We start from the raw sequence: 21,557 nt of genomic DNA, 5'->3' as shown, positions 1-21,557 counted from the left end.
CTTTGTCCCCCATTACTACCTCACCAGCATCATTTCCCAGTGGTCCAATATCAACTCTCATCTCCATTTTATTCTTTATATAACTGAAAATATTTTTAATATCCTACTTTATATTATTGGCTACTTTGCCCTCATATTTCATCTTTTCCCATCTTATGGTTTTTTTAGTTGCCTTTTGTTGGAATTTAAAAGCTCCCTGATCATCCAACTTCCCACTCACTTTTGCTACCTTATATGCTCTTTATTTGGCTTTTATGCAATCCTTAATTCCCCTTGTCAACCATTTGAGAACAACTTCTTCAGTGGGACATATCTATCCTGTACCTTGTGAACTATTCCCAGAAACTTCAGCCATCTCTGCTCTGCCGTCATCCCCGCCAGTATCCTCCTCCAATCCACCTGAGGCAAGCTCCTCTCTCTTGCCTCTGTAATTCCCTTTACCCCACTGTGATACTGACACATGTGACTTATGCCTCTCCCTCTCAAATTGCAGTATGAATTCAAACATATTAAGATCACTGTCTCAAGGTGTCATAGTCCCGATTGTTAATTCCCTATCTTGCTCCTAAATTTCTTTGATTATACCATGGTCCCGATTGTTAATTTCCCATATTGCTTCCAATTCTCTTTAATGATGGCACACGTGGTTTCCATCAAAGACTCAGTATAAGAACTCTGGTGTCACAACCACTAGCCACCAGTTCGTTATTCCTTTCTCCTGTGAGATAACTATGTTTCCCGAACCGCTTAGAACCATTTGTTCTACATTTAGCTCCAGTTTCAAGGTTTATCTATGGGACTCCGTTTCTCTGAGTCAAGACTCTGTGTCAAGATCCCTCCCGCTTGCTGTTTGGTGTTTATGCCCGTGTAAACATCCAAGTTCAATCTCCGTACCTGTGTCCGGCACTTGGGTTCGCTTCAGTCGCTCGTTGCAACACAGGGTTCCTTTATGTTAAGCTCCCTAAATAGATCTGAGTTACTACACAACACCCAATCTAAGACAACCTTTCCCTGAGTAGGCTCAAGCACAAGCTGCTCTAAAAAGACTCCTGAAAGTGTGGAGGATCAGAGGGATCTGTGGGTCCGAGTCCATAGGACACTCAAAGCTGTTGAGCAGTTTGACTCTGTGGTTAAGAAGGCAAATGGTACATTGGCCTTCATCAACCATGGGATTGAGTTTAAGAGCCATGAGGTAATGTTACAGCTATATAGGACCCTAGTCAGACCTCACTTGGAGTACTGTGCTCAGTTCTGATCACCTCACTAGGATGTGGAAACCATAGAAAGGGTGCAGAGGAGATTTACAAGGATGCTGTCTGGATTGGGAAGCATGCCTTATGAGAATAGGTTGAGTGAACTCGGCCTTTTCTCCTTGGAGCGACGGAGGATGAGAGGTGACCTGATAGAGGAGTATAAAATGATGAGAGGCATTGATCGTGTGGATAGTCAGAGGCTTTTTCCCAGGGCTGAAATGGCTAACACAAGAGGACACCGTTTTAAGGTGCTTGGAAGTAGGTACAGAGGAGATGTCAGGGGTACGTTTCTTTTATGCAAATACTGGTTAGTGCATGGAATGGTCTGCCGCAATGGTGGTGGAGACAGATACAATAGAGTCTTTTAAGAGACTCCTGGATAGGTACATGGAGCTTTGAAAAATAGAGAGCTATGGGTAACCCTAGGTAATTTCTAAGGTGGGGACATGTTCGGCACAGCATTGTGGGCCAAAGGGCCTGCATTGTGCTGTGGTTTTCTATGTTAAAAAGCCATCTCAAAGACATTCAACAAATTCCTGCTCTTGTGATCTACCACCAAACGGATTTTTCCAATCCCCTTGCATACTGAAGTCCCTCACTACAACTGTGCCATTTTCCTTATTACACGCCTTTTCCAGCTTCCTTTGCAATCTCAACCCCACATCCTATAAAGTTCTTAGGATTTGGGGGCTCATACCAAACTTCCTCAACTGTCTGAGGTGAAAGAGGCGCTGTTGTGCCTTTCTCACCACACAGCTGGTGTGTACAGACCACGTGAGGTGATGTTTATGCTGAGGAACTTAAAGCTGTTCACCCTCTCAACCCCAGATCCATTGATGTCAACAGGGGTTAGTCCATCTCCATTCCTCCTGTAGTCCACAACCAGCTCCTTTGTTTTTGCGATGTTGAGGAAGAGGTTGTTTTCTTGACACCACAGTGTCAGAGAGATGACTTCTTCCCTCGTTATTGTTTGAGATTAGGCCAATCAATGTAGTGTCATCAGCAAATTTAATTAGCAGATGAGAGCTGTGGGAGGTGATACAGCCATGGGTATACAGAGAGTAAAGGATGCAGGGGGCTTACTCATCCCACAACCCACATGTTGAAGGTGGACAATGCTTACATGAGAATACTGTTGTGTTGACACACGCCATCCTGATTTAGAAATATAGGATGGCTTGTTGTTCCTCCCTAACAAACACTACGAGTGCAGCTTCACAGGAGGGACTGCAGCAGTTCAAAACTGACACACTACCATCCTCTTCTTCCAAAGGACCTTACTAGTGAGAGCTAGGATCTGAGGAACACATAAACCAAGTTTCTTGGGCTACGTTAATTTTGAATTCTTAATTGCACGTTTTCCAGTTTTTATTTAAGCAGATGTTTTGTCATCCTCAGCACTAAATACAGTTGAGCTTTAAATGGAATCTCCTAGTCCACTCTCCCGAGTTGCTGCTCGTATCCCGGAGGACCTTTTGGCTACAACGGTCCAAGGAATTGGATGAAATTGTGCAAGGAAGAGAAAGTCTGCAGTTGCTGGAAATCCAAGCAACACACACAGAATGCTGAAGGAACTCAGCAGGCCAGGCAGCTTCTATATAAGAGAGTACTGTGACTTTTTGGATCGAGATCCTCCAGCAGGACTGGGAAAAAAGAGTAAAGAGGTGGAGGGGAGGGAGAAACACAAGGTGATAGGTGAAATGGGGGGGGGGGAGGAGGAAGGGGTGAAGTTGATTGGTGAAAGGCATGCAGGGCTGGAGAAGGGGGTCTGATAGGAGAGGACAGAAGGCCATCGAAGAAAATAAAGGGGGGAGGAGCACCAGAGGGAGGCGGTGGGCAAGCAAGGAGGCGAGAGAGGGAAAAGCGGGTGGGGATTGGTGAAGGGGGGTGGGTGCACTGCATGAAGTTCGAGAAATCAGTGTTCATGCCATCAGGTTGGAGGCTACCCTACACAATATCAGGTGTTGTTCCTCCAACCTAGGTGCGGCCTCATCACCACAATGGAGGAGGCCATGGATAGACATAACAGAATGGGAATAGGAAGTGGAATTACGTGGGTGGCCACCAGGATATCCCGCTTTTTTTCTGGCGGGTGGAACGTAGGTGTTCGGCCAAGCCGTCTCACAATCTACGTTAGGTCTCACCGATACACAGGAGGTCATACCAGAAACACTAGACGCAGTATATGACCCCAACAGACTCACAGGTGAAGTGTTGCCTCACCTAGAAGGACCGTTTTGTGCCCTGAATGGTAGTGAGGGAGGAGGTGCAGGGGCACTTGTTCCGTTTGCGAGGATTACTGTCAGGAGGGAAATCTACGGGCAAGGATGAATGGACAAGGAATTTGCGTAGGGAACAATCTCTGCGAAAGCAGAAAGTGGTGGTGGTGGGGGGGGGGAGGGGAAAGATGTGCTTGGCGGTGGTGGAATTCCAGTGGAGACAGCGGAAGTTGCGGAGAATTGTGCGCTGGACGCGGAGGCTGACAGGTGAGTATAAGAGGAACCCTAACCCTGGTAGGGTGGCGGGGAGCAGACGTGCGTGAAATGATGGTGGAGGAAGGGGAGCCCCTTTCTTTGAACAAGGAGGGTATCTCCTTCGTTCTGGAATGAAAAGCCTCGTCCTAGAGTAGATGCGGCAGAGACGGAGGAATTGGGAGAAGGCTGGGAAGAAGCCCAGGTGGCTGTGAGACTCCGTGGGGGACGGAGCTGTCGGAAATGGATCGGTTAAATTTGAGGGCAGGGTGGATGTTGGAGACAGGTAGATGAGGTCGACGAGTTCTGCATGGGTGCAGGAAGCAGCAGCAATGCGGTCGTCGATGTCGCGAAGAGCGGGACGGCCGCCAGTGTAGGTTGGGAACAGACGTAGCCGACATTGTGCAAAACACCGCTCCGACTCAGGACAGCGCCGGGCCCGGGATGGTGTCGGGAGCCGCCGGAGCGTCCGGGAGACGGCGTGGTTCCCCGGCACGCCGGGCCCCCGCCGGGGATTCCCCCGCCAGCACCGTATCAATGACGTCACCGCTCAGGCCGGGGCCCAGCAAATCGATCGTGAATGGATCGTCCGGGGAGGGTCACGTGCCTGCGCTGACGGCTGAATCGATCGACGATCCGAAGCTGGGTACGGAGGCCGGCGTGTCTGACGGGAGGCGCTTCTCTCAATGGCCTTGCTCCACCGTGCAAGATGACCGATTACAGCGAGGAGCAGCGCAACGAGCTGGAGGCGCTGGAGTCCATTTACCCGGACTCGTTCACAGGTGAGCGGCCAGCCGCCGAGCAGGGAGAGGTGCTGCTCTCCGCTCTCTTAGGGGCCCGGTTAAGGCCCAGCCGGTGACTGGCGTGGAGGCAGTGCGGGGAAATGAGTGAGTCAGAGGGCGAGGGGAGAGATCAGATGGGAGAGTGAGGGACGGGAAAGTGTGGCGATGGAGTAGAGGAGGCTGGGGATGGGAGGGGTGGGTTATGAGTTGGGGACGGTGCAGAGGAAAATGTCGGTGGGCGATGAGGAATGGGGAGGGTTGGGGGTAGGGGGGCGACATGAGGCTTTTTCCATTAAAGTGACACATTGCAAAAGTCTATATTCCATGGACCTTAGAAAAATAGAGGGCTATGTGGTAGGGAAATTCTAGGCAGTTTCTGGAGTAGGTTACATGGTCGTCACAACATTGTGGGCTGAAGGGTCTGTAATGTGCTGTAGATTTTCAATGTTTTATGTTGTATTCAAAGCCGCCTGACAATGTGCCAGAATGTAAACTTCATTCTGATTCTAAGGGGGCAGATGAGGCCAAAATGCAGCCCACAAATTGGCATCTTCTGCTATTTTCTCCACACACATGGACTCACGGTTCTCAATGCTGTACTGAGAGCTTCTTATTCACTTTGAGTTATTGTGGGCCAGAGATTCCCAAGACTCCTAGATGTTACTTGTTCTTTTTTTCTCAGAAAGATTTTGGAACTTCCTTGAATACTTTTATTTCTCTCTGATGAGCAACATTCCCTCTGATTCTTTTTTTTTGCAGCCGTGTGGACTAGCCATTGCTCTCAACAGGAAATTTTTACATGGCCTGAAAACTGAGCAGCACTGTAGTTTGCTTTGTAATATGCAAACGATGAATTCCTAGAATGTAAATTGAAAAATCACATATTTTTTATTTATTAATGGAAGGGTACGATTAAATACAGAACAACAGAACTGTTTCTAGCCATGTCCAATTCCAGCTGCGTGATAACAATGGTTATGTGCGCAGGAGCATTTCAGTTACCGCGCAGCCACACAGCGTAGAAGGAGCAGAGCTGACAAGGATCGGAATTGGAACAGAGTGTTTGTGTGAGCATGTATATGATGTTGTGTTGCCGGCAGAGCTGATGGGGGTTTCAGGTATCAATCTTTCAGCCGCATTCTGGGGATAAGGTGAGTGAGTTGCCTCAGAATGGGCACAGCAAGCCCCTTCACCAGAGGTGCTACCCCTCCCTGGACACCCCATGCGTCCCGATAGAGGATATAGTGACCAAGTAAAACGAAAAGTCTTAATGTATCAGCAAAATGTAAGTGGATTTATGCCACATATGTGTCTATGGTTTTGTCAAAAGTGTTAGATGCACTTGGATGGTGGGGTAGAGATACAGTGGTGCTAGAAAGTTTGTGAATCCTGTCGAATTTTCTCTATTCCTGCATAAAAGTGACTGAACATAAGAACGTAAGAAATCGGAGCAGGAGTTGGCCATCTGGCCCATCAAGTCCGCTCTGCTATTCAATAAGATCATGGTTGATCTGGCCATGAACTCATATCCACCCACCTGTCTTTCCCCATAATCCTTAATTCCCTATCCAAAATTGTCTTAAACATATCTACTGAGGTAGCCTCCACTGCTTCATTGGGCAGAGAATTCTACAGATTCACCACTCTCTGGGAAAAGCATCTCATCTCCATCCTAAATCTACTCCCCTGAATCTTGAGGCTATGTTCCCTAGTTCTAGTCTCACCTACCAGTGGAAGCAATGTGAGTGAAGCAGGACTTAGTCAAATTGGCAAATGGGCAAAAAAAGTGGCAGATGGAATAGGTTGTTGAGAAATGTATCATAATGCATTTGGTAAAAGGAACAATAGTGTGGACTATTATCTAAATGGGGAGAAGGTTCAAACTTCAGAGGTGCAGAGGGATTTGGGAGCCTCGTGTAAGACTCCCAAAAGGTTAATTTACAGTCTGTGGTAAAGGGCAAGTTGTAGCAGTCCCCTCCAACTGATCAAGGGAGCAGGTGGTGGTTGTATGAGTAGCTGGTGCATATCACAAGTCATGGTTTATGAAGACAATCTCTGAAGAGTGTTGATAATGACTGGGTCACCCGTTTTGTAAATCAAGACACTGCCCAGAAGAAGCCAATGGCAAACCACTTCCATAGAAAAAGTTGCCAAGAGCCATCATGGTCATGGAAAGACTGATCAACCATGTGGTACGACACAGCACATGATGTTGATTGTGGAAGTAGGAGGATTTGTTATTTACATTGATGTTTATTGAAATATAAACGCCCTTATGAGACTCTGGTAACTAAATTTGAAGCTTCTGGAAGGCAGGTCATAGACTTGTCTGGAAAATCGAGTGACAAACAGAAGGGCATGTTTCTCTTCACTGTCACATTGTCAGGTTCTCAAGTCAAGTCAACTTTATTGTCATTTAACTACATACATGCATACCGTTAAATGAGACAACGTTCTCCAAACGGGTAAGAAGCACTGTAGTATACATAACGCATAATATATGAAAGTGAGGATGAAATCTACAGATGGATTACACATAAATAACATTCAAAAATTTTAAATGTCGTAAGGTGTGGCAGGGTTTCAGAAGCCTAATGGCTTGAGGGAAGACTGTTTCCCATTCTGACAGCATTAAAAACAATTTTTGGCATTTAAAATCTATTACCAGTTAAATATCCTACAGAAATTAAGGGTTGACGATGATTTATGTATCTTTAGTTCCACTGGTGGTTTTGATGCACTTTCTATCGATATTTGGGGTAAGAATCAGTTTGGGATGTTGTAGGAAACTGAAACCCTCAGAAGAAACCTACATATGTCACAGGGAAAATGTGCAAATTCCGTGCATTCGGTGTTCAGGAGGTTCATGAAGCGATGAGGCCACAGCACCATCCCTGTACAATTATGGAACAGCAATTAAATAATTATTCTGGTTCTGTGTACGAGAGGAGATAAAGGCAGTTTTCCAGGAATGTTAGGAACCAAGAATGTGATGAAGATGGTGAGTAAGCTTTAGAATAGTTACGTTGCTATATTTCTGAAGTGTAGGCAAGATAGAACGAGGACTTCTGCTCTATTTCATAGTCATAGAAAAGTACAACCAGAAATAGGCCCTTTGGCCCATCTGGTCCATGCTGGACAATTTGTACTGTTTACTCCCATCCTTAAAGGATAAACAAGAGGAAACCTACAGGTGCTGGAAATCCAAGCAACACATACAAAAACCTGCAGGAACTCAGCAGGCCAGGCAGCACCTAGCAGAGGAGTACGGTCAATATTTCGGCTGACGAGGCCGCCTGGCCTGCTGAGCTCCTCCGGCATTTTGTGTGTGTTGCTTAAAGGACATTTACACCTGTTAGGGATTTGCTGTGGTGTGTTGGCCAGGGTGTGACATGCAACATAAAACAACAACATTCAATAATTATAAAGAATTATTTAAAAAAGTTAGATGTTAAAGGACAGATAAGGAATAAAATATACATAAATACCAGAGCAACACACACACACACACACACACACATAACTTCCGGCATGTATTTGAAATGTAAACAGCATTATGGAAAGTTTTTACAGTGTGGTGATCAGATTAACTACCTGGGGGCTGAAGCTTTTAAGACTCTGCAAAGCTTTTGTTCTCATAGCTCGAAAGTGCTTTCCGGAAGGAAGCTTTTGGCAAAGTCTGTCTGCAGGGTGGGCAACACGCACAAAGTACTGGAGGAACTCAGCAGGTCAGGCAGCGTCAATGGAAATGAACAGTCGCTGTTTCAGGCCGAGATCCTTCATCAGGACAGGTTCAAAATGCATATGTGTCACCATGTACAACCTGAAATTAATTTTTTTGCCAACCCAGTAAATCCAAGAAAGATATTAGAATCAATAGAAGACCACACCTAACAAGATGGACAAGCTGCCAATGTGCAAGTACAAAAGAAATAATATATATTGAGCACATGAGATGAAGAGTCATTGTTTGTGAGAATATTTCATTGAGGTGGAGGGGGGGGGTGAGTGAAGTTATCCTCAGTGTTCCAAGAGCTTGATGGTTGAAGGGTACTATCTTCCTGAACCTGGTGGTGTGGGCCCCGAGGTTCCTGGACCGACTTTCCGATTGCAGCAGTGAGGAGGGAGCATGGTGGGAGTCTGTGATGATGGATGCTGCCTTTCTATGGCAGCACTCCATGCAGATGTGCTCAGTGGTGGGGAGGGCTTTACTTTTGACGGACTGCACTGACCACTATTTTTTGTTGGATTTTCCTTTAAAGGGCAATGGTTTGTCCTTATCATGCTGTTTTGCAACCAGTCAATATACTCTCCACCATGTATCGATAGAAGTTTGTCAGAGTTTTAGATGCCATGCTGACTCTTCGCAAGCTTCTAAGGAAGTCGAGGTGCTGCTGGGATTTTATTGTATTGACACTTGTGTGACTTTTCCTGTCCGTTTCTTTGTCCTGGACGTATACAAGTCCTGCAGGAATTGGAGAATCAGAATCAGGTTTATTATCACCGGCATATGACATGAGATTTGTTAACTTAGCAGCAGCAGTTCAATGCAATACATAATCTAGCAGAGAGAGAAAAATAGTAAATAAAATAAACCATAACAATACATTAACAAGTAAATCAATTACATATATTGAATAGATTTTTAAAAACTTGCAAAAACAGAAATACTGTATATTTTGAAAAAAAGTGAGGTAGTGTCCAATAGTCCATTTAGGAATTGGGTGGTAGAAGGGAAGAAGCTGTTCTTGAATCATTGAGTGTGTGCCTTCAGGCTTCTGGGTCTCCTACCTGATGGTAACAGTGAGACAAGGGCTTGCCCTGGGTGCTGGAGGTCCTTAATAATGGATGCTGCCTTTCTGAGACACCGTTCCCTAAAGATGTTCTGGGTACTTTGTTTGCTAGTACCCAAGATGGAGCTGACGAGATTTACAACTTTCTGCAGCTTCTTTCGGTCCTGTGCAGCCAATGACCTTTTCTGTTGACCTGACAGTTCACTGTAGTTTTTTTTTGTAATTCAAATTTTTATTATTATTTATTCTTATTTTACAAAACAGCACAGCATATCATAGAGCAGATACAGTACAGCATATTTACACAGCCATCCCATGACAGGAAAACATATAAAACTAAGAAACGGAAAAAAAACCTAATTTAAGTTTAAATTAACATACAACCAAAATTGATCCCACGCGTCTTGCACTTCTCCCTCACTGTTAATTCTTCCCAACATGTGTTCATATGATGAAGTCTTAGCCATTTCCTCAGTCTGTTCTCCCACAGTGGGACATCTGGGTTTTTCCCAGTTTTGCAAAATAATTCTTGCACCTTTAAACTAGTAAACTTGTCATTGTTTACATTAGGTATCATTGTCCTATCACCCAGGAGACAGAGCCGTGGGCACAAGGGCAGTGTGATCAATTCCCCAACAAATCAAGAACTTTACAGCAAAATGAACGAACCATGGAACACTCCCAAATCATGTGAAAATATGTGCCCACCTCATTTTTACATTTCCGGCATAAATGATTATCAACAATCCCCATTTTGTAGAGTCTAGTTGGTATCCAATAATATCTGTGCATTATCTTATACTGAATAAATTTCTCTCTCGCTTCCCTAATACGTCTACCCACATTTGATAAAATATTTGACCACTCATTATCTTCAATATCACTTCCAAAATCCTTCTGCCATACTGCTTTGAGATTGTTACATGGTTCACCCACAGAGTGCTCGAACATTTTATAAAACACTGATGCTTTATGAACTTCCTGTGGTAGTGTAAAGTATTCAGTTGAAGGGTTACTTTGTGGGCCACCATTCTTGAATATGCTACTAACGCAATGTATTATTTGTAAATACTTCCAGAAATTCCCTTTATCTACAAAGTTATATTTCCTCTGCAAATCCACATACAACATAAAAATCCCATTCTCATAGAGATCACCTACTGCATTTACACCTTTAATCTTCCATTCTTTCCAGTACACCATTCTTTTCCCAATGCGTATCGCAGGGTTATTCCAGAGCGAGGAGTATAACTGATTTAAATGTGACATTTTACAAGCTTTATGAATTGTACTCCACACACTCCTTGAGTGAAATAGTATAGGATTTAGATTAGTCTTGTTTTCCACATGTTGTGAGAGAATGTTAAGGGGAGAATGTCGTGCAACCAAGCTCTGTTCTATAACTACCCAATCTAAATCAACTTGGTCATTTCAGAGGATAATTTATATGCCCTGACGTCTGGTAGACTGAGCCCACCCATGTCCCTGGACATACACAAGTTCACTGTAGTTTTGTATATTGTGAGAGGATGCTGAACCAAAATAGACAGTAATGGCCCCGGTGTCATTGTCATAATATGAATGATAAGGTGGATCTTCGTGAAACTTCTGTCAGGACTAAACAGCCTGGATACTAAAAGGATCCTTGACTGGCGTGGCTAGAGTTGGAAATCAGTTTCAAAATGCAGGATAAAAAGATTGGAACTGGTATAAGGAGAAATCTCTCCATTCAGTCAGTAGTGAATTGGTACCAAAGAAGGTTACAGCAGGTAACTTGCTGAAAACATTTCCAGACGCAAAGGCATTAAGCACATGGGGGAGGCAAGGAATACAGTATTGAGATAGAATAATCATGATCCTTGTGAATGGTAGGATTGGCTGGAAGGGCTGAATAACCTCTAACCTCTCTGTTTCTATTGGTCTGCAACATTGATTTGTAATGCTCCAGTCTTTTGAGACTTCGCTTATTTTTTATCCAGAGAACAAATATTAGGAATAAAATTGTTTGTGCTGGATTAAGGACAGAAAGGGACTGTGTATTAAACAGTTTGTGATTTAGTGTGTTTTTCATGAGTAATTTATAAAATGAGCAGGAGTTAGCCGTTGATTAACCGAGTAAGCTTTGCTATTCTAGCTTATCCAGTTTTGAATTCAGCTGTATTTTCACTCTCTCAGCAACATCTCCTGCAACTTGTTTATCTGTCAGTTTCCACCCTAAAGATGTTCAATGATAGCACCTGTGTGGCTCAGCTGGATCATTCTAAAGATTCACTGACCTTTGAGAGAAGAGCTGAGTCGGGAAGGCTCAGCAGCTCCTACATGATCTTAGCAGTTTAAAGAGAGCAAATTTACCCCAAAAGCTGCTGGTAAACCTTTATCGATGTATAATTGAGAGCACAATAGTATGCTCTCAATTATGCATCGCAACTACCTCTCTACTTTTTTACTTCTATTTTTGCACTAATTTAAAATAACTATATATTTACTGTAATTCAATTTTCCCTCTATTATCATGTAGTGCAATGTACTGCTGCTGCAAAGATGACAAATTTCACAACAGATGCCAGTGATATTAAACCTGATTCTGATATGGTACACTAGCTGAAACGAACAACCAAAATACTCTTTGACGAGAGATCAGGACACCACTGAACATCATTGCAGAGACACTACCGGATATGGAAACCACCTACAATTCGCACTGTCAAGGCGGGCTCCCAACATCATGATGGACTCACCCCACCCCAGTATAATCACTTGTTCAATTTCCTATCATCTGGCAGATGATAAAGAAACATCTCTGCACAGACATCCAGACTGAAAAAATGCTTTCTCTCCAGGGCTGTCGTGTAACTAAGCAATGCCCCATTTTAGAGTTGTTTGTTTTTAATTTAATTGACGACACAAAGTTGGTGGTGATGTGGATAGTGTAGAGGATTGTTGAAGATTGCAAAGAGACATTGATAGGATGCAGAAGTGGGCTGAGAAGTGGCAGATGGCGTTCAACCCAGAGAAGTGTGAGGTGGTACACTTTCAAAGGACAAACTCCAAGGCAGAGTACAAAGTAAATGGCAGGATACTTGGCAGTGTGGAGGAGCAGAAGGATCTGGGGGTACATGTCCACAGATCCCCGAAAGCTGCCTCACAGGTAAATAGGGTAGTTAAGAAAGCTTATGGAGTTTTAGCTTTCATAAGTTGAGGGATAGAGTTTAAGAGTCGCGGGGTAATGATGCAGCTCTATAAAACTCTGGTTTGGCCACACTTGGAGTGCTGTGTCCAGTTCTGGTCGCCTCACTATAGGAAGGATGTGGAAGCATTGGAAAGGGTACAGAGGAGATTTACCAGGATGCTGCCTGGTTTAGAGAGTATGGATTATGATCGGAGATTAAGGGAGCTAGGGCTTTACTCTTTGGAGAGAAGGAGGATGAGAGGAGACATGATAGAGGTATACAAGATATTAAGAGGAATAGATAGAGTGGACAGCCAGCGCCTCTTCCCCAGGGCACCACTGCTCAGTACAAGAGGACATGGCTTTAAGGTAAGGAGAGGGAAGTTCAAGGGGGATATTAGAGGAAGGTTTTTCACTCAGAGAGTGGTTGGTACGTGGAATGCACTGCCTGAGTCAGTGGTGGAGGCAGATACACTAGTGAAATTTAAAGACTATTAGGCAGGTATATGGAGGAATTTAAGGTGGGGGTTATATGGGAGGCAGGTTTAAGGATCAGCGCAACATTGTGGGCTGAAGGGCCTGTACTGTGCTGTATTGTTCTATGTTCTATTTTTTGTAACTTATAGTAGATGTCACTCTAAATAACTCTGACGTTAATTTAAATGCAGTCATTATAATTGAATTGCTATTGTGCTGTTTTAAACTGAATGGAGTGGTACTCCAATGTTGTTGTCCTCAGTGATGACAATAAAGCTCAACTAATGGGTGACTCCATATTCTGAAGCAATGTAGCTGGAAGGTGAGGTTATATAAAATCCCACCTTCCAGCTATACTGGACCCTTTCCAATTTGCCTACTGCTCAAACTGGTCCATGCCATAGCCTTGCCATCCACGTCGTTCTCTCCCACCTAGAAAATGATGCCTCATACACTGGCATGTTGTTCATCAACTTCAGCTCGGCGTTTAACATGATCACCCCTCTGTAAACTGTCCTCAACATCCTCCTCAAAATGGATCTTGGACTTGTTGATGGAAAAACCCCAGTCAGACCAAGTTGGCAGCAATATCTCAAGCTCCATCACGTTGAACGCTGGTGCCCAGGGCGGTGTTCTCAGCCCATTGTTTTTCTCACGGCTGCACTGCCAGATGGAAATGCAGCTCAATCCGCAAGTTTTCTGATGATGCAACAATTGTTGGCCTCATCAGCAACAGTGATGAGTCGGCGTACAGAGAGCGGGAAGAGAGGTTTGTCCAATGGGGGTGAGAAAACCACCTGGATCTCAACAAGGACAAGACAAAGGAAATCAGAATCAGGTTTATCATCACTCATATATGTCATAAAATGTTATTTTTGTCATAGCAGTACAATGGTACATAAAACTACAACAGTGCTGTGCAAAAGTCTTTGGCACCCTTGCTATATATACATGCCTAAGACTTTTGCACAGTCCTGTATTACATTGAAAGAAGCCCATAAGACGTAGGAGTCTAAAGGGGCTGCCTTTTATTCTGAGGCTGTGCCCCCTCGGTCCTAGACTCTCCCATTACAGGAAACATTTCCTCCATGTCCACCCTAATAGATTTCATACAGTAATTTGCATTAAGAACCAACACAACCGGGGATGTGCTGACCACAACTCATAACCGGTGATGTACTGGCTGTAACTGACTACCTGTTATACATGTTTGCTAGCTTTTTAGTTGCTGTACCTACATACTAATTTTCTATTAATTTCTTATTCTCCTAAGGAAACTAATACTTGTTTTTCCCTCTAGTGGTGTCGGAGGATCCTGCAAGTTTTACCATAAGGGTAACATCCGAAACAGGTGAAAATGAAGAAAGTAAGTGCCCTGAGTTTGGTTCAACTATATTTCCATGTGTCTTATTCAGTGTGGGATTAATATTTCTTATTGTTCTGTTTGATTTTATTTAAGACCCACTTGTGTTATACCTGTTATTTGTGCTTGTTTGTATAGAAGTGTGGACAAGTACTGGAAGTTGATCTTTTGGTTCCATTGCCTCAGTGTTATGCTAACAATATCAGAATGTCTGTATTACAGTGGACTCCACTTCATTCAAAGCTCTCCAGTTTAGAACAAGCACAGGAAATATAGTTCCTGCTCACCACCAATAAACGCTGACTACTGACGTAGTGTTGTTGCCATTAGTGTAGTGTATAGTGTAGTGACTAGCGTTTACAGTGCCAGCGTTTTGGGTTCAATTCCCACTGCTGTCTGTAAGGAGTTTGTACAATCTCCCCTGGACCACGTGGGTTTCCTCCAGGTTCCCTGGCTTCCTCCCAATTAGGGTTAGTAAGTTTTGGGCATGCTCTGTTGGCACCAGAATCTTGGCGACACTTGCAGGCTGCCCCAAGCCCATCCTTGGACTGTGTTGGCTGTTGACGAAACATATTTCACTGGGTGTCCCAATGTACATGCAACGAGTAAAGCTAATCATTATCTTTGCAACTTCGGAAATTTTGATGTTGCCGTTGACTGTGTAACATGGCACCGACTATATTCATCACCATCTTCAATGACTTGCCTAGTTACAATTTTTTTGTAACGAGGCAAGTTGGGATGGGACAGGCAGGGTAGAGATATCTGGAGAATCACAAAACAATGTGACGCCACAGTAGCACAGCCATTCGCACAAATCTATTTCAACTCAGGACGTCAGATTCGGAGTTTCTCTCTGACTCAATCAGTAAGGAGTTTTAAGTCTTCCATGACCATATGGTTTTCCTCCAGGTGCTCCGCTTCCCACCCACATTCCAAAGATGCAGTGGTCATTGTAAATTGACCTGTGGTTAGGCTAGGGTTAAATATGTAGTTTGCTGGGAGTCGTGACTTATTGGGCCAGAAGGGCCTTTTCCACGCTGTATCTCAAAATAAATAAATAAATGAGATGGGTTGGTGAAAGATAAAGGCAGGCAAGACTTTTGCAGCAACAGATATATGAGGCAGGTAGATGTTCTGTAGGTGGGAGTGCTTTATGACTGAAAAAACATGGCTTTGGAAAGGCAGCAGGTATGCATAATTGGGATTTATAGTGCAGGTGTGGGAAACAAAACTATTGGTAATCACACAGTGATATTAAATGGGAAATTGTGGAACAAGCTCATTAGGTGTTTGATGGCTGTGGGCCTGTATTCACTGGAATTCAGAACAATGAGGGATGGCCTCATTGAAACCTTTCGAATGGTGAAAGGTCTTGATAGACTGGATGTGGCGAGGATGTTTCCGGTGGTGGTAGAGTCCAAGACCAGAGGATGCAACCTCAGAATAGAGTGGCGTCCTTTTAGAATGGAGATAGGAGGAATTTCTTTAGTCAGAGAGTAGTGAATCTGTGGAATTCACAGGCACCTATGGAGACCAAGTCTTTATGTATATTTAAGGCAGTGGTTGATAGATTCTTCATTGATAGAGATTGGGGCTAAGAGGAAAACTGGATCCCCTGCAGTTCGCGTAGTGTCCCAACCTCTCAACAGATGACTCCATCACCGCCATCCTCCATCTGGCCAAAAAAGACATGTATGTTCGAATGCTGTTCATTGACTTCAGTTCAGCATTCAACACAATCATCCCTCAGCACCTGACTGGAAAGCTGAAACTGCTGGGCCTGAACACCTCCCTCTGCAACTGGATCCTAGACTTCCTGACTGGGAGATCTCAGTCAGTCCAGATCGGAGGCAGCATCTCCAACACCATCACACTGAGCACGGGGGCCCCCCAGGGCCGTGTGCTCAGTCCACTGCTGTTCACTCTGCTGACTCACGACTGTGCAGCAACACACAGCTCGAACCACATAATCAAGTTCGATGATGACACGACCGTGGTGGGTCTCATCAGTAAGAATGATGAGTCAGCTTCCAGAGAGGAGATGCAGTGGCTAATGGACTGGTGCAGAGCCAACAACCTGTCTCTGAATGTGAACAAAACAAAAGAGATGGTTGTTGACTTCGGGATAGCACAGAGTGACCACTCTTCGCTGAACATTGACGGCTCCTCAGTAGAAATTGTTAAGAGCTCCAAATGTCTTGGTGTTCACCTGGAGGAGAATCTCACCTGGTCCCTCAACACCAGCTCCATAGCAAAGAAAGCCTACAGCGTTTCTACTTTCTGCGAAGACTGAGAAAAGTCCATCTCCCAACCCCTCCATCCTCACCACATTCTACAGAGGATGTATCAGGAGCATCCTGAGCAGCTGCATCAATGCCTGGTTTGGGAATTGCACCATCTCGGATCGCAAGACCCTGCAGCGGATAGTGAAGTCAGCTGAGAAGATTATCGGGGTCTTTCTTCCCGCTATTACAGACATTTATACCACATGCTGCACCCGCAAAGCTAACAGCATTGTGAAGGACCTCACGCACCCCTCATACAAACTCTTCTCCCTCCTGCCATCTGGGAAAAGGCACCAAAGCATTCGGGCTCTCACGACCAGACTGTGCAACAGTTTCTTCCCCCAGGCCATCAGACTCCTCAATACTCAGAGCCTGGTCTGACATCTGCATCATTTATTATTATATTGAAATTTGTCCTCTACAGTGCCTATTGTCTTGTTTATTAATTAATTAATTATTGTACTGCCCTGTACTCTTTTGTGCACTTTATGTAGTCCTTAATGGGTCTGTAGTCTACTGCAGTTTGTATGTTGTTTTACGTAGTCCAGTGTAGCCTTGAATTGTCTCACATAGTCTAGTGTAGTTTTGTGTTGTTTCATGTAGCACCAGGGTCCTGGAGGAACGTTGTTTCGTTTTTACTGTGTACTGTACCAGCAGTTTATGGTCGAAATGACAATAAAAAACAACTTGACTTGACTTGAATCAGCTATGATGAAACGGTGAAACAGACCTAATTTGGCCAAGTGGCCTAATTCTGCTCATTATCTTATGGTCTAAAACTACTTTCAGAGGACCTTATAAGAATTGGAGAGATGCATGGAGCTGGAAAAGGCTACAAAGGCATTTCTAAAATCCTGAATGTTCATCAGTCCACAGGAAGAGAAATTGTCTAGAAATGGAGGAAATTCAGTACTGTTGCTACTCTCCCTAGGAGTGGGCATCCTGCAAAGATCACACCAAGAGCACAACGTGCAAAGCTGAAGGAGGTGAAAAAGAACCCAAGGGTAACAGCAAAAGACCTGCAGAAATCTCTAGAATTTGCTAAGGTCTCTGTTTATGTGTCCACTATAAGAAAAACACTGAAGTAGAATAGTATTTTTAGAAGGACACCACAGAGGAAACCACTGCTCTTAAAAAAACACATCTCAAGTTTGCAAAAGACCACCTGGATGTTCCACAGTGCTTCTGGGATAATGTTCTGTAGACAGATGAGACAGAAGTTGAAAAGTTGGACTTTTTGACGGAAATGCAGACCGCTATGGTTGAAGGAAAAAGGGCACTGCACACCAACACCAGAACCTCACCCTAACTGTGGACCATGGTGGAAGGAGCGTCATGGTTTGGGGCTGCTTTGCTGCCTCAGGGCCTGGACAGCTTGTAATCTTGAGGGAACAATGAATTCAAAATTGTATTAAGCCATATTACAGTATAATGTTAGGGTAGTGGTCTGTCACCTGAATCTAAATAGAAGTTGGATGACGCTTCAAGACATTGATGGGAAACACAAGAGTAAATCAACAACAGAATGGTTTAAAAAGAAGAAAATTTGTGTCTTGGAATGGCATAGTCAGAATCCAGACCTTAACCCAGTTCAGATGCTGTGGCACATGGCATGCAAGGTATCCTAGTAATATTGATGAACTGCAACTGGTCAATGGTCTAAAATTCCTCCTTACCATTGTACAAGGGTTCACATACATTTTGCCAGCCTGGACTGTGAATGATTAAACAATGTGTTCAATAAAGACATGAAAAGTACTACTGTTGGTGTGTTATTAATTTAGGTAAATTGTGTATGCCTATTATTGTTAGATTAAGATCAGACCAGATTTAATGAGTAATTAATGTAGAAATCCAGGTAATTGTAAAAGGTTCTCAAACCATTTCCTGCAACTGTGTGTATATGCCTTTTTGAGGTATTGCTCCTTGAAGATGTCCTGGGTGCTGCGAAGCTAGTGCCCATGATGGAGGAGCTGACTTGAGTTCACAATTTTCTGCAGTTTATTTCAATCCTGTGCGCACCCCCCCCCCCCCCCCCTCCACCCCACACCAGATGGTGATGCAACCAGTTAGAATACCTTCTGTGGTACATCTGTAGAAGTATGGAAGTGTATTTGCTCACATACTCCGAACAAGTAAGAGTGGTAAAGGAGGAGGATGTGATGGCAGAGGAATACATGGTGTTGCTCAGGCACAAATCATACCATGTCCATGCTTGATAATATCTGGAGAGGTTTGAAAAGGAATACACCCATAAGGGATAGAGCCATTCACACTAGCCGGGAAGGAAAATGTTCAAGGTGCCAGAAAGTGCATTTCATGATCTAGAGCAGGGGTTCCAAAACTGGGGTCCATGATCCCATTGCATAATGGTATTAGTCCATGGCATAAGAAAGACTGGCAACCCTTCGACTAGGTGAAATATGAGGACAAAAAAGAAGAAAGAGTAAAAAAAGGTAGGAGATGAATGTGGGTGAAAACTCAGGGAATAGGGGGATGCTCATGGGCAGAAGACTGGACTACCTCTGTTTCTTGTACCTGAGACTGCTCTTCTCAGTATTGTGGTCACAGAGAGAAGAACAGCATAAAAATAATTCCTGACTCCATGCTCACAATTTTTGCATAGTAGGGGAATTGAGGTTTATGGGGAAAAGGCAGGTAGGTGGAGATGAGCCCATGGCAGGATCAGTCATGGTCTTATTGAATGGCAGAGCAGGCTAGACAGACCAGATGGCCGACTCCTGCTCCTATTTCTTATGTTCTAATTATCCACCCATTTATACTAATCCTACCCATATTCTCATGGATGGTGGGGTGGAGATATATCTCTACCAAAGGAGGTGTAAGGTGCTTCTTCCCTCCATTAGCCTGCAGGTCACCCTTGGGCAAGATGTAGCACCAGCTTAGCCCCCCCCCCCCCCCCCCACCCGATCAAGGTCACATGAAGCAATGGGAGCAGATGGTAGGTATTACAATGCCTGGTTATGGAAACAAAGATGCCAGGCAGACAATCTGTGAAGAGTATTGATGATGGCTGGGGTCACCCGTCTTGTAAAAACACTGCCCAGATGAAGGCAATGGCAAACCATTTCCATAGAAAAAATTGGCAAGAACGATCATGGTCCTGGAAAGACTGTGATTGCACATTTCGTACCACACAGCACACAGTGATGATGGTGACTGTCATCAACTACCCCCAAATTCGACCACAAATCCATATGCTTATATAAAGGGAAAGGACAATTATTTTTCACATGTACATCGAAACATAGTGTATAGTGAAATGCGTCATATTTGTCGCAACAAATCATCGAGGATGTGCTGGGGCAGCCCACAAACGCCTTCATGCTTCCAGTGCTAACATAGCTTGCCCACAACTCACTAGCCCTAACTCGTACATCTTTGGAATGAGAGGGGAATCTGGAGCACCCAGAGGAAATCTATGTGGTCACAGGGAGAACATACAAATTCCTTGGAGACAGGTTTGGAAATTGAACCCTGGCGCTGTATGAGCGTTTTGCTACTGTGCCACCCTAGACCACAGACTAGGGCAACACCTAAGCTGCCCAGCCATTAGTTAATGGGTAATCATTTTCACTGTCATGTGCAGTGTTGTATGACGTGAGAAATCATGGTCCTTTGATGATGATAGTTCTTGGAAAATTTTTCTGCAGAAGTGGTTTGTCATTGCCACCTTCTGGGTGGGGTCTTTACAAGACGGGTGACCCCAGCCATTATCAATACTCTTCAGAGATTGTTGGCCTGGCGTCAGTGGTCATATAACCAGGACTTGAGATATACACCAGCTGCTCATATGACCATCCACCACCTGCTCCCATGACTTCACATGACACTGAAGGATACTACACCTTGCCCAAGATACAAGAGAAAATCAGAGCACCCGAAAAAGACACTGACTGTCCCAGAGAGGTGAACTCCACACAGTCAGTACTGAGCCTGGGCCTCTGGTACTGTGAGGCAACGACTCTACTAGCTGTGTCACTGCCGCTTTCTGTAGCTGAGGATTTGATTTGGCTATGATCATCTCAAACTGGGCTTCAGACAGTTTGCTATGACCGAACAGATTCTATCTTGTTAAATTAAGGGCCCTAGATAATTCGAATACTGATGGTTTGCTGAGCGGGAATTAGAATCAGGTTTATTTTCACTAATGTGCCATGAACTTTGTTGTTTCATGACAGCACTACGTTGCTAGAATTAAAAATTACTATAGTTACAAAAATAACTGCATTTTGTAACTACAGTAATTATAACTATAGCACACCTCCCACCACTACTTTATCATTTCTTGTCAGTCACCTTACATACTCACACTCCTGTGTTTAGCATCACTTTATGTACAATCAATCTGTGTAAATGTGCTATCTTATGTATTTATATTAATTGTGTTTTTCTTTATTATTGTATTCTTTACCTTATTGTGCTATCCTTTTTGTGCTGCATTGGATGCGGAGTAATAATCAGTTTGTTCTCTTTTACACTCGTATGCTGGAAATTACATGGAACAATTTTGAATCTTGAATAAATAAATAGTACAAAAAAGTAAGTGTCACAGGCCATTAAAAATCTGATGGTAGAGGGGAAGAACCTCTTCCAAAATTGTCTTTATTCTTTACATTCTTCACACACATGAGGAGTAAAAATCTTTGTTACATCTCTGTCTAAATGTGCAATGTGCAATTTATAGTAATTTGTAATAAATAGTATGTACAACAGGCCAATCAATATAATATAGAAATACAATTGTGTCAGCATGAATTAATCAGTCTGATGGCCTGGTGGAAAAAGCTGCCCTGGAGACTGTTGGTCCTGGCCTTTATGCTGCGGTACCGTTTCCCGGATGGTAGCAGCTGGAACAGTTTGTGGTTGGGTTGACTCAGGTCCCCAATGATCCTTTGGGCCCTTTTTACACACCTGTCTCTGTAAATGTCCTGATTAGT

General features: G+C 43.9%; 1 protein-coding gene across 1 annotated transcript in view; it reads left to right on the top strand.

Moving 5' to 3' along the window:
• Positions 1-4,341: 4,341 nt before the first annotated feature.
• Positions 4,342-21,557, top strand: part of rwdd1 (RWD domain containing 1) — a 46,477-nt gene continuing 29,261 nt past the window's right edge. The window contains exons 1-2 of the mRNA XM_059981430.1: positions 4,342-4,506; positions 14,246-14,311. Coding sequence (XP_059837413.1) covers positions 4,434-4,506; positions 14,246-14,311 — 139 coding nt within the window. The 5' untranslated portion in view covers positions 4,342-4,433. The remainder of the gene's footprint in view (positions 4,507-14,245; positions 14,312-21,557) is intronic.

This window comes from Hypanus sabinus, chromosome 10 (assembly GCF_030144855.1).
Source record: "Hypanus sabinus isolate sHypSab1 chromosome 10, sHypSab1.hap1, whole genome shotgun sequence".
Lineage (NCBI taxonomy): Eukaryota > Metazoa > Chordata > Chondrichthyes > Myliobatiformes > Dasyatidae > Hypanus > Hypanus sabinus.
This window is presented reverse-complemented; position numbering and strand designations above follow the sequence as displayed.